General features: G+C 34.9%; 1 protein-coding gene across 2 annotated transcripts; it reads right to left on the reverse strand.

Moving 5' to 3' along the window:
* Positions 1–2,548: 2,548 nt before the first annotated feature.
* Positions 2,549–14,165, reverse strand: LOC141775827 (ubiquitin-conjugating enzyme E2-17 kDa-like). 2 transcript variants are annotated; one of them, XM_074649551.1, is made up of 8 exons: positions 13,751–14,155; positions 7,237–7,300; positions 7,116–7,147; positions 6,878–6,955; positions 6,518–6,623; positions 6,301–6,394; positions 5,256–5,308; positions 2,549–3,159 (listed from the first exon to the last, which is right to left on the reverse strand). In XM_074649551.1, the coding sequence occupies exons 1-7, from the start codon at positions 13,772–13,774 to the stop codon at positions 5,260–5,262; spliced, it is 447 nt and encodes a 148-aa protein (XP_074505652.1). In that variant the 5' UTR covers positions 13,775–14,155; the 3' UTR covers positions 2,549–3,159; positions 5,256–5,259. The 2 variants fall into 2 exon arrangements, with proteins under 2 accessions (XP_074505652.1, XP_074505653.1); XM_074649552.1 differs by lacking the exon at positions 5,256–5,308 and having other exon boundaries at positions 13,751–14,165.
* Between the last annotated feature and the right edge of the window lie 392 nt (positions 14,166–14,557).

Consider the following 14,557-nt stretch of genomic DNA (forward strand, 5'->3'; position numbering starts at 1 on the left):
AGAAGGAAATTGAGTTCACTGGATATCAAGTGATTTAAAGAAGGTAAAGAGCGCCATCTAGTGGAGGAAACGGATCATTACACTCCTGCTGTCATACTGACTTCATCCACAATATCATCTCTATTACTTCTGTAGGTAATTAAAAACAATCAGCGTCTATATTTGAGCTGTAATTAACAACTACATTATGTATTTAATATGTTGTTGCAGTGCAGTAAAAGTATGTTTAGAAACAAAACCTCTATGACTGAAATCAGAGTTACATACCTGACAATTTAGGGAAACAACATTTAAACCCTAATGGACCAAATTAACAGAAAACATAACTGAACTGTTCAATGAATAAATAAAACATTTTGGTGAGTTTCTTAAATACTCTGAAAACTGCAGAGTTTGTTTGGTGACTGATCAAACATCTATAGGTGGATGATGTTCTGCTGAGGAAATCTGATCAATACAGTTTTGTCTTAATCTATTATATGTCATAATGTAATAGTTGATTATATTTTGTATTAATAATCTGAACAAAGAACCTAAACTTAATAAATGAATGTAACATTAGAGCAGTAAAAGGTAAACCTACATTAGTACCCTCTGATAGGTAGCTAGTATAAAGTAGCAGGTAGTTCATGGAAATACTTTACTTAAGTAAAGTACAACTGTAAGCCTCTAAACTGTACTGAAGTAGCTTAACAGTACTATTATGTACTTTCAACCACCGACACCAGATACACACACACCTGGTCAATGTTAGCTGGTTAGCAGGTGGCTAACGCTATGCTAACGGTTAGCATAGTGAGCTAGTCCCTCAGTGTGTTTACAGAGTTCCCACTGCACTGTAGTATCTAATGTAATGTTTATAACCTTTACCAACAGATAAATAAACCGTTTATCTGATATTAACTGTTGTAAATTACACATTCCTTACCGTGTTTATGGTTGCAGACATTAGCGCTCTGATGATCCAGGTTGTTGCCATGGAGACGGTTTGAACTAATTGGTTAACTGAAGAAACTTTGTACTCTCATCTCATTGGCTAGTGACTGACCAATCAGGAGCGCCCTCTTCTTCTTCTGTGTTTTTACCTTTGATAAACAGTTTTTATTCCAGCCTGTTTACTACATTGATACATTGATAAAGTAATTTACTCGAGTACTGTAAGTACAATTTTAAAGTATTTATACTTTACTTGAGTATTTCTGTTTCCTGCTACTTTATACTTATACTTCATTACATCTCAGAGGGAAATACTGTACTTTTTACTGCACTATATTTAATTTAAAGCTTAAGTTACTTTGCAGATTTAGATTTTACATAAACACATACATTTACAATAATATCCGAAAAGATTATTAGTAAAATATGGAAAAAGAATTCTGGAAAATATCCGAAAACTATTAGTAAAATATGTGAAAGATTTAAATAAAAATATCGAGTATAAATCTGAAAAATAACTGAAAATTATTAGTAAAATATGTGGAATAAATACCCCAAAACATCTGAAAAATATCCGAAATATGTCCCGAAAATTCTAAGCAAATTATGTGCAAAAAATTGTAAAACAAATATCTGAAAAAACTCTTCAAATTATTACTGTAATATGTGAAAAACATTGTGAAAATTATCCAAAAACTATGTGAAAAATGTCAAAAAATATTAGTAAGATAATAAAAAGTTCCTTAAAATGACCGGAAATAATATGAAAAATATCCGGAAAATTATTAGTAAAATATTGGAAAAGAATTCTGGAAAATATCCGAAAATTGTCAGTAAAATATGCGTAAAGAATCAATGAAAAATATCCGAAAAATGTCCGAAAACTATTAGTAAAATATGTGCAAAAAAATGTAAAAAAATATCTGAAAAACGTCTTAAAATTATTACAATATGTGAAAAAATTGTGAAAATTATCCAAAAAATATGTGAAAAATGTCCAAAAGATATTAGTAAGATGATAAAAAGTTCATAAAAAATGTCCGGAAAACATATGAAAAGTATCCGGAAAATTATTAGTACAAATGTGTGAAAAATTAAATGAAAAATATCCCAAAAAATCTAAAAAATGTTTATGAAAAATATCCGAGAAATGTTTGAAAATTAATAAAATGTGCAAAAAGGAGTGGAACATATCTGAAAAACGTCTGAAAATTTGTACAATAAGTGAAATTTATTTTTAAAAATGATTACAAAAAAATCCGAAGATTATTAGTAAAATATGTGAAAAATTATAGAAAGGAAAAGCAGCTAATCTGAAATGGTAAAACTAAAGTAAAAAATCCATCAAATCAAACATTTGAAAAAAATTACCGTCAATAATCACCAATCATAAATAAGAACTGAAGTGATTAACGATTAGTTAATAATCTTGAGAACTGATTAATTGTTTAAGTCGTAGCTTTGTTTCTTTAATTCATTAATCGTTTAGTCTGAAAGATTCAGTTTACTCTCATAGAAGACAAAGATTTGCAGATTAAAAGAATTAATCTTTAGTTGCATCCTTGAATACAAATATTAGAGAAGAAAAATAAAAAGAGTACAACAGAAAAAGTGCAATTTGTTCAACTTTATTGAGAAAAAGAACCCATCACAGAGCTATTAGTTGATCAATCAGCCGTTGAGAGCTTTGAGTTTCATCTTCAGTGCAAAAAGAGGAGAACAGTGTCGGATGATGGATGAACTAACGGCTCTCTCGTCTAAAAACAACTAAACAAAAACATAATAAAACCAAAACTTTTATCTTTTAATATCTCAGCAGCACATGAACCAATCACTGACATGCATTAAATTATTATTATTATTATTATTATTATTATTATCTTATTTACTGTAACAGTGCTCTCTTCAGTCCACTCTGCTCTGTGGGGTTTTTTGTTTTGCAGTTGGCACATTCACAGCTCAGAGCCCTCAGCCCTTCACCTGCTTCATTCTTTCATCTTATTTTGAAAAGCAGAGAAATAAATCCAGAATTTAAAAGCGTTGAGGACAAAAAGGAAATAATGAACAAATTGCTGCTATTGGCTGATGAGAGGGAGGGGCGTGGCCACATGAGAAAATCAAACAGTTTATTCCAGCAGTGAGAAGAAGAAGAGGAGGAAGAGGAGGAAGAAGAGGGGTCACATGGCGTATTTCTGAGTCCAGTCCTGAGCCGTCTTGTTGTACCTGCAGGTAGAGAAACATACAGGTGAGTCAACGTCTATCAGCTGTTAACACCTGTAGAGCAGGGACGATGCCATGCCTGCAAACACCACACACTCAGTGCTGCAAAAACAACCTGCTGCACGTTTCTGCCCTTTATTCTGTCTCTGATTTACCACTAAACTGTTCAAAAACAGCAGCTACGTTCAGCCAACGCACCCTGTATGCATAAAGGTTCAACAAATTAAAAAATAAACATGTATCTAGTTTACAGATATTTTTCACTTATATCTTTCAGATATTTTTCACAAATATTTCTCACATATTTTACTAATACTTTTCGGATATTTTCCAGATTTTTTTTCCGGATATCTTACTACTACATTTATGATATTTTTTCACATTTTTTAAATATTTTACAAATATTCTACTCAATTTTCACCATATTTTTCAAATATCTTACTCATTTCTTTTTATATATATATATATTTCACTAATATTTTATAGACTTTTTTCGAATATTTAATTAATATCTCAGATCTTTTTTATACTTCCAAGATTTTTAAATGTTACTAATATATTTATGATATTTCACTCATATTTTACTCTTATGTTTCACATATTATACCCATTTTTTATATATTTTACTAATTTTTCACAAATAATTTATATATTATACTCATATTTCTTGGATATTTCTTAGATTTTTTTCGTATATCTTAATATATTTATGATACTTTACTCATGTTTTTTTTTATTTTTCAAATTTTCTAATATTTTTCTCCTTTTTGGGGGATATTTCACTACTATATTACTCATATTTTTCACATATTTTACGGATACTTTACTACTATTTTTCGGATACTTTACTCTTGTTTTTCAAATATTTTCAATTTTTTCGGATATCTTACTTATATATTTATGATATTTTTTATATATTTTTCGGGTATATCACTAATATTTTATTCATATTTTAACATATTTTCCAAATTTGGGGATATTTTTCTAATCCACTTCCACAACTTTCAGCCTGACTGAAGTTCAAAGTGAACACAGAGATAAAAAGAGTAAAAACATTTTATTTTGGAGCCAAAACTCCAGACAGGAAGTGAAACACGTGCTGTTTGAATTTTAAAAATAAATCCTGATATCTTGTTATCAGTTTTGTTTCCCTTTCAATGACTGAACCAGAGATTTAAACTGAACTCACTGAAGTATCTTTAGATTTTACATGCAGGTCAAAAACAGCAATTAATTCAAATGAGGCAGAAATTCTCAATGTGACTGTTTTTTTCATGTTTTAGTCATTTTTAACTAATCATCACTTTGTATAATCATCTCCATCCCTCCACAACACCACTGTGTTCAGTTAGTTCCTATGAAAATCACCATAAAGAACCAAACACAATATCAGACCTTTTTTCAAACTAAAAGTCAGAGTGTTTTAAGTGTCAAATTAAATGCATAGTCCTGATGTTTTGAATCGGGGTTGTATGAGGTACTTATCAGACGGGGATGCTCTCTTCAAAGCCACCAGACTCCATTCACAAAAACAGTCATTTTACCTCTCAGAACAGAGGAGTAGCTGGTCTACCGCTGCATCCATCGGTTAGTTTATTTGTGTTATTGTGTGACTTTGGTGAATCCAAATTAACCCTTTAAATCACCAAAATAACACAATAACATAAATACACTAACCGATGGATGCAGCGGTAGACCAGCTACTCCGGTGTTCTGTGAGGTAAAATCACTGTTGTTGTGAATGGAGTCTGGTGGCTTTGAAGAGAGCGATAGAACAAGCCGTTCTAGTTTCCCGTCAGAATTGGCTGTCTGATCATACAACCCTACTTTAAAACGATCCCTTTAACATCGTCTCTGTATTTTAACATGTTTTGGTGAGACGCAGGAATGTAAATAATGTTAATTAAAATGTCTAAAACATGAAAAACGAGCAGTTCAGACTGGGTCTTTATCTCTGGAGCCATGCGCTGCATCAACGTGCTTTAAGTCCAGATCAGCCTGTCCAGTTCAGAAACATGTCTCAGACTCAGCAGGCAGCTCAGGTGAGTCACTGGTGAGTACCAGGTAATACCAGGTGAGTACCTGAGCTCAGGTCTTACCCTCTCACAGCATGGCATACTTCTCTGTCCACTCCCTGGCTAGTCTGCTATACCTGAGACAGATACCTGCACGGTTAAACACCTGCACACACTCTCCTCTCCTCTACTCTCCTCTACTCTCCTCTACTCTCCTCTCTTCTCCTCTCTTCTCCTCTACTCTCCTCCACCACGTTAACCTGACAGCTTTACTGACTTTGCAGATTCAGATTTTTACATTCAAAACATATGAAGAGTTTATAATAAGATATGTTTAGTAAAAGCAGTTTATATAAGTACAGCTGAAACCATGAGTCCATCTTCATGTAAAAACATTTCATGGTTCCAGCTTCTAAAATATGAAGGTTTGTTGCTTTTCATTTTAATAATTGTAATAATTGACATTTTTCACATATTTTACTAATAATTTTCAAACATTTTTCACAACTTTATTTGAATATTCTTCATTCTTTTTTTACATATTTTAATTAGAATTATTTTTGGATATTTTCACATTTTCTACTAGAGCCTCCAGAGAAACAATATAAAAACATTAGATACAAGATTGTATCTTTGACCCAAACTGTATCTACAAAGCTCTTGTTTGTAATTTCACATTTTATACATATATATTATATTTATTATCCTTTCTGTTCAGGAGGCAAACGGCAAATGATGTTTGGGGGGAAAAATACCTTTCCTGTTCTAATCTTGTTCTTCAAACTATTCTCAATCTCTGTTTTATTTATTGACTCATATTTTGGGTGTTGCCATTTATATACTGTGTGTGTGTGTGTGTGTGTGTGTGTGTGTATATATATATATATATATATATATATATATATAAATAAACATTATATATTAAATAATAACGTTCAAATAATTTGAAAGATGTAAAAAAAAAAAAAAAAAAAAAAAAAACTGTCAACCTTTTTTTACGGACCAAATCCTGGATTTTTATCTGTTGATTTTATTTATAAATTTAACAGATATTAACTCACTTAACAGGTCTGTTTTGTAGATGTTAACTCAGCGTGTGTTAGTTCTTATTAAACAGATATTAACTCACTTAACGGGGTCTGTTTTGTAGATGCGGGCGATCTCTGGCACTAGCGGGTCGTCGGGGTTCGGGTCACATAACAGAGAACAAATGGACAAAAGGACTGCAGAGAGAAAAACACGAGTTTAAAACATCAACATCTGGTGAAAAAAGATGGCCGATTTTTTGTTGGAGGTTATGAATATTGATCATCCATCCTGTTGGTTTGTTCTGCATCTGGACTCACCTTTAGAGATAGTTAATGCAGGAGACCACTGTGATCTCAATATATCCAAGCAGATGCTGCCGTTACTGTTAATATTTGGGTGATAAATTCTTGTTGTGAAGGCGACCTGAAGGGAAGAAGAGGAGAAACACTGACTGGAAGAAACTCAACCTTCAACATCAAAACTTAAGGTAACTACATGTTTCAGATCACCCTGCATGTTATTGTGAAATATTCAAACCAGAAATTTCAATTTTAAAAACAGACATTTACAAAACAAATAAAACAAATAAAAACAAGTCTTTCATATCTTTTAACATAATAAAGTGTGAATGCTGTGAAGTCATCAGAAACATGAGTGAGAGGAGCAGCTTTACTGACCTTGGGTGGTTTGAAGGGATAATCTGTAGGGAAATGAATAGTCAGGAAAAATACTCCGCCCTGATAGGGACTGTCAGGCTGCAGCAGATAAAACACACAGAGAGAGAGAGAGAAGATACAGGTTATACATTTAGATCTATATATCAAACGTAACTGAGTTGTATTTTTTCATGTCATGATGAATAATCCTCTGATTAGATTTATTCTGTGAAAACACTGAAGTCACTTTGATACTTACAGGTCCCATAATAGTAGCTTGCCAATGAAACACTGCAGAAAAGGAAATAAAGAGGGTTAATAAATGAGAGTCTGATTGTGTCTGTCGTTGTGAGGGAAAGTAAATGTTAAAGTCGTCTTACTGTCTTCACCGACCGGTCCAGCAGAGCACTGAGCCGGAGGATCCCTGGACAGATCGGTTAGCTCCTGGAAACACAGAAGAAGAAGAGAGAGAGAGTCAAAATAAAGAAGAAGAGAAACGGGACTCTGTATCAACAGATACTCAATATTAAATAACTCTAATGGAGCTCGGGGGCAAAAACATACTTGATCAGGACATCCCTAGAAAACGTTGGTTATTTTTAACCTTTAGAAAGCCCTTAAATTAAACCGATGGGAAAAAACATTGACTTATTAAATTCCCATTAAATCTTTATTAATGCATTAACTAATAATAGTTCATTCTCCAACACTAACTGCTGTTAAAACCATCTTTATTTTACATGTTTTTACGTCGTGTTTACTAAACGGATGTCTTCCTCGGCTGTCTCCATGTTACATTTACTCCTCCTCAGATCTGATCGGCGTCTTTTGAAGCTACAGAAACTCCTTTAAGAAGAACCAGAAAGGCCGGTTGTGTTCAGAGGAGATAAGACGGGAGGAGAGTTACTGTGTGGAGATTAAAGAACCAACAGCCACTGCCAAGGCTTCACAGGTTCAAATATTTTACATCTGTTAAGACTCAACAGATCAGCTCTAGTGTTTCACAACAGATCAGCTCTAGTGTTTCACAACAGATCAGCTCTAGTGTTTAACAACAGATCAGCTCTAGTGTTTCACAACAGATCAGCTCTAGTGTTTCACAACAGATCAGCTCTAGTGTTTCACAACAGATCAGCTCTAGTGTTTAACAACAGATCAGCTCTAGTGTTTAACAACAGATCAGCTCTAGTGTTTAACAACAGATCAGCTCTAGTGTTTAACAACAGATCAGCTCTAGTGTTTAACAACAGATCAGCTCTAGTGTTTAACAACAGATCAGCTCTAGTGTTTAACAACAGATCAGCTCTAGTGTTTCACAACAGATCAGCTCTAGTGTTTCACAACAGATCAGCTCTAGTGTTTAACAACAGATCAGCTCTAGTGTTTAACAACAGATCAGCTCTAGTGTTTAACAACAGATCAGCTCTAGTGTTTCACAACAGATCAGCTCTAGTGTTTCACAACAGATCAGCTCTAGTGTTTAACAACAGATCAGCTCTAGTGTTTCACAACAGACCAAACATGTCGACCACAAAACCACAACAATCCATAAACCAGCTTCATCCTGCTGTTTAATTAAGAGAACAGATATCTCACACATTTATGAGTTATGAGATATTTGCACAAAACAAAGCAGGTTGCACAAAACTAAGATCTAACTTCATGTGATGAGATCGAGGAAAGAACCCACCATAGTTTCTATGCACCGATCCGATATCATTTATTAACCCAGAATCAAAATCAACTTGTTTAACCAGGAATCAAAACAGCAGCCTTCACCGTGCTGTCGCCCTGGAGGGATCATGGCTGCCACTGGATACTACTGTTTTAGAGCAGCGAAGAAGAACTGACTGCAGGTAGTTTGTCACGTGACGATAGTAAACAACAACAGTGCGTTGCCGGTGGAGAGTGGTACGGTAGTCAGAGCGAGCAACATGTCAGCCATCTGGCAACATTTCACAGTGGAAAATCCAACAAGTAAAACGGTGATATGTCCAGTGTGTAAGGCTCCTGGTGGGTGTTGCCAGTTTCAACACCAGCAATCTTATAAAACATCTGAAGACGAATCACATGAAAGAGCACGACGACTTCACCGAGGCAAAGCGGGGAAACAAAAAGGAAGAACCGCAGCGGCACACGTTGGGAACTCCAATCCAACGATGAGATACATTTAACAAAGATAGCACAAAAGCGACAGAGATATTATATTTATCATGATGGTATCGGATCGATACCCGGTATCGGCCGATACCTCAAGTTCAGGTATTGGAATTGGGAAGGAAAAAATGATCGGAACATCTCAAATGTTGTTGCAGAAAAATCTTCCAACTTCATTGAGAGAGCATTCATGAAGGGTTTTATTGTTTATTGTGAATCTAAAGCACTGCAGCTGATTGAACTAAAGCTGTGTGAGTCAACAACAGCTCGTGTTTGTTCTCCTGAGGTATTAGTGGTGTTTACATTAGGTCACCGTCTTTACACCGGCTGCCTGGAGACTCCATTCAGAACAGAAAGCTGTTTGGTTTCTAATGGACTGAGCTAACTGAAGACATGTACCGTATACACGGGTCATGTATTGGATTTATTCAGGGTTGTTCTGTCTCTCACGGCTCAGACGGATGTTCACATTGTGTCGTGTCCTTTCACCACATTTACCCTGTTATATATTTTATATAATAACTGCAGTAGTGACTTCACCTGCAACCGTACGCATACAAATACACAAATACAGATATCAGCCCGACACGCCAACTAAAGGTCACAACACGCGTGTGTTCACATGACTAAAGAAACCACTTGGTAAAGTACCTTGACGCGTGGACGTTCATTCTTGACGTACGGATCTGTGATAAGATATTCTACAGCTAACAACCAGTCGATTAATAATCAACTGTTTTGATGATCGATTCATGATTCAGACATTTTACAAGCAAAAATGTAAAAACATTTGATTGCTCTCAAATGTTTGTCAGAAGACTTTGTGTTTAATATCACAGTAAACTAAATCTCTTTGGGTATTTGGACTGTTGTCGGACAAAATAACATTCCCCCATTTTCTGATGTTTAGTTAATAGATTACTCGCAAAAACAAATAAATCAGAAGAAAAAGAGACTAATCAACAGCCCTAAAATATAATAAACTAAAGGCTCACTTGTTTTTATTTCACCCAGGAGTTTTAGCCTCCTGGGTGAAGCCTCGAGTTTGAAATATTTTATCAAAAATTTTTATTTTATTTTTCAACTTTGAACCACCAGAAGGTTTAACAATAAACTACTTAAACAATAAAACACATGTAGAACTCACATTCTATTAACTAACGGCAGCAACTATCAATTATTTCCAGTACCAATCAATCTGGACTAAATCAACGGTCTGTAAAATATGAAATAATACCCTTCACAACAGACACCATCACACCAGAACACTAAAGATATTCAGCGTCATCTCCTTTGAGCAGTTGGAGCCTGTTCATATTTACTGAGTGATAACTGATTATCAAAATGAATTTTGTGTTTACAGACTAACCGTTTCAGCTCTAGATTAATCAATAACTATCCTTATTATTAACTAATCGTTTATGTCACTTATCAATCCCATGTCTCCTATAATATTAAACTGATTATATGAGACATTTGAAGACGTCATCTTGGACATTTGTCACTATATTTGACTGTTTGTAATAACGTTAGGCTGCTTAAATGTTTTAATCAAAGACAGACGTTTATTTAGAAAGGAGGCCGGCAGCGGAGACATGAAGCTGAACTTTTATCTATCGTGTGAACGCGGCATTAAGAGCAGACCCACGGGTCATTATTGATGTGTAAGCAGCAGCAGCAGCAGCAGCAGCAGCTCTATTTTTACTCGGCAGCAGAGTCGTGGTGGACAGAAGAGGCCAGATCAGGATATAACAGGGCGGGGCGGGGGGGGCTTTTGGACACATGGCTGCTTATAGGACCGGGGGTTTGTATTACAGGCCTGCAGGTCTGCCTGAAGCCTGACCGGCTGTGTTGGTATGTGACATACAGGACCGCCACACACGCTCAGATCAGCTTTCAGACTGGACTTGAGTTTGGGAGGCGAGAAGTCGGTCAGGAATCCAGACAGAGACAGAAGCAGCCGGGAGGGCCGACGGTATCACACACTATTATTCATGTTTTTAAAAGATACCAATGAAATTAACAAAAATAAAGTCATGTTGGACTAAATATGTCTCCTGGAAAATCCTCAGATACACTTTCATTTGTGGAAACTAGGCTACAACTACTGCAGGTCTGAACCCAATAGTTTGAAGCTTCATTCAGAACGTTGACGTTTAAAAACTAAATCAACATTCAAATGCTGCAGTTTGTTTTGTTTTTTCTTCATGTCTTTTCATTGTGTTTAAAGCTGGTATTTCTGCACAGTGTCAGATTAAGATCATGCTACACTAAGGGTGCTTTCACAAGCCAACATTTAGTCCATTTTAGGGCTAATATTTAATCGCAAATAAATCGCAAATTTTTTATCTGTTCTAAATGTACCTTAAAGGGAGATCTGTCAGGTATTTAATCCTCTTATCAACACGGGAGTGGACAAATATGCTGCTTTATGTAAATGTATGTATATATTTATTATTATCAATCAATTATCAACACAAATCAATGACAGATATTGATCCAGAAACCCTCACAGGTACTGCATTTAGCATAAAACAAAATGCTCAGATCATAACATGTCAAACTGCAGCCCAACAGGCAACAACAGCTGTCAGTGTGTCAGTGTGCTGACTTGACTATGACTTGCCCCAAACTGCATGTGATTATCATAAAGTGAAGCGGTGTCGCGTCGGGGTGCAGCGACGCCCTGTCGGGGATTCTTTCACAACAACGACCGGATCGCTGTACGTTATCCTTTACTTAATGCGTTAAAAGAAATTAGTGGCTTAATTAATGTTCTATAATATTTTATTGACATTATTGTTTGATGAGTATTTACTTTAATAATATGTCCCTGTTGGGTGTCATACAGCTGTCTGAAAACATTTCTATGATTAATCTAATAATCATTTGGTCTATAAAATGTCCGAGGTGATGTCTTTAAAAGTCTTGTTTTGTTAAAAAAAAACAAAGATATTTAGTTTAATCTGATATAAAACAGAGAAAAGGAGTTAATCTCATATCTAAGAGGCTGAAAACAGCATTTTCTGACATTTTAGCATGAAAAATTACTTAATAGTTAATCGATTAGTTGACTAATCGTTGCAGCTCTAAACATTTAAATAAAGTCAATCTTGGGAGTCTTTGTGTTTGTTGATTTTTCCCACATTAATCAGGTTAATTTAACTTTAGTTGTGTCTGACTGGTGTAACAGTAAACCTTCCAGTGGATGTGGTCTTTATCCCGGGGCTAAAGAATATTCTGTGTTTTCACACAGACACATTGTTAACCCGGGTTTAACCTGAGCCCAGGGCCGTACATTCACACTGAACATCTACTAGCCCAGGGGTTACCTGTCTGTTAGAAAACCTGACTAATGTTTATATTCTCTAAAATGGCATGTGACTGCTCTTTAACAGACTGGACAACAAAAACAGGACGCAAATTGCATTGTTTACTTTTTGAATGCAGGACTTTTACTTGTAACGGAGTATTTCTACACTGTGGTACTACTACTTTTACTCAAGTACAAGATCTGAGTACCTCTTCCACCCCTGGACTATTCAAATAAGCATCATGTAATATTAGAACTCGACATGTTGTGGCTTTTTCTTGTGAAATTATGACTATTTTTTTTAATCACAACTTTCTCCTGGGAATTTTGATTGTGAAAATATTAATTTATTCTTGAAAAATGACAACTTTATTCTCATAATATTATGACTTTTCTTTAAAAAAAAAAAAAAGAAAGTTGTACAGGAATAAAATAAAATCAAAAGAGTACAAATATAAAGTCGTATTTTTTTTTATTAAGTTCTAACTTTAACCCAAAAAATATTTTTTTAATATAATATATTAATATTTTATATAATATAAAAATATTAGAGATTAAAGCCATACATTAGATAGGAAAATTTAATATTTATTTAATAAATAGCTAAAATTATTACTGTTATGAGGAAAATAATATATTAGTGTTTGTGTATATATATATAATATATTAGTGTTTGTGTATATATATATATATATGTGTGTGTATATATAAGTATGGCAATATATTTTGGGGAAAGGTTAGAACAACAGTGTTTATTCATATAATGAAATTACTTTTAGTCATAGGATTATGACTTTATTCTGAATTAATATATATATATATATATTTTAACTTGTATTTGAACATAATTTTAAATGCAACACTTTTCCTAGTAACAGTATTTCTAAACTGTAGTATTAATTATTTTACTTCAGTTAAAGGTCTGAGTTCTTCTTCCACCAGACTCCACTGTGTGAAAACAGCTGAAACTGAAGCTGAAGGTGTATAAACCGGGCCGGTGGCCGGGGGCCGGGGGCCGGGGGGCCGGGGGCCGGTGGGATGACTGAATGACGGTTCAGTTATTTAATGTCACAGAAGCAGAAGCTGTCATCCTTCAGGCCTGAAGCTACAGCTCACACACAGGTTATACTGGTTTATTACGCACATTTACGGTTTATAATTAAACTACACGCCTCTAATAACAATAATAATAATAATAACACACAGATAAACACGTTAAAGAGTCTCCAACCAACCGCAGCTACGATCTGACCAGTTAACCGTCAACGTGTTGAGTTAACGGCAGCTGGTCGGCAGGCTAACGATGCTAACTGACGAGCTAACAGCTAACGATGCTAACGGCTCACTAACACGTCATGAAGACAGAACCGGTAAACTCTGGTATTATTATTAAATATGGTGAATAAAGAAGGGCAGGCTGTTACCTTGGTGATCCGTTTTAACGCCATCGTGTCTGCGGTGATGAACCGGCTGAAGAGGAGGAAGAGGAAGAGGAGGCCGGCTAGCTGAGGCTAACTCACTAGCATCTAGCACTCTGCTAGCTGCAGGAGGCTAAGCTAACAGCTAACAGCTAACAGCTAGCTGCCGGTTAAACTACAACTGTTCCGTTAGATCGTCTCTCTTCTGTGTTTAACGGACTTTTAACGGCTCAGGTTCGGAGACTCGTTTCTCCAGCAGCTATGCCGGTAACTCAGGCTGACTCTCGGTTAAAGGACCGGAAGCAGAACCTCAAAATGTCTCCCGTTCCTCTCAGAGAACAGCTGACAGAGAACCAGAGAACGGAGAACCAGGAGCAAGAGGTCTCACTCTGTCAGAGAACAGAGGACCAGGAGGTCTCACTCTGACGAGGTTTCACGGCACTGCAGAACTACGACACCCAACAACATGGCGGCAGGAAAATCAACACGATTTATTTATTTATTTATTTTGTATGTATTGAGAACATGACACGTACAAACAATGCGTATTTACATGTCTTTAATTTAATTTTATTTAATTTTATTTTATTTAGTTTTATTTTATTTATTTACTTTACTTTATTTAATTTACTTAATTTATTTTTTATTTTTCATTTATTGATTTATTTATTTAATTCAGAACATGACAAGTATAAACAAACAAGTATTTATTTTATTGAATTAATTAATTAATCAATTAATTAATTTTATTTCATTTCATTTTTTATTTTATGTATTGAGAACATGACATGTACAAACAAGGCGTATTTACAT

The sequence above is a fragment of the Sebastes fasciatus genome, chromosome 10 (genome assembly GCF_043250625.1).
Source record: "Sebastes fasciatus isolate fSebFas1 chromosome 10, fSebFas1.pri, whole genome shotgun sequence".
Taxonomy (NCBI): Eukaryota; Metazoa; Chordata; class Actinopteri; order Perciformes; family Sebastidae; genus Sebastes; species Sebastes fasciatus.

Excerpts from the sequence above, each read along its gene's own strand:
- LOC141775827 (XM_074649551.1), bottom strand. The coding sequence starts at position 13,774 with ATGGCGTTAAAACGGATCACCAAG. Across the intron at positions 7,148-7,236 it reads TGGACCGGTCGGTGAAGACA|TGTTTCATTGGCAAGCTACT; the intron begins GTAAGACGACTT and ends CCTTTTCTGCAG. Across the intron at positions 6,395-6,517 it reads TGCATTAACTATCTCTAAAG|TCCTTTTGTCCATTTGTTCT; the intron begins GTGAGTCCAGAT and ends TTCTCTCTGCAG.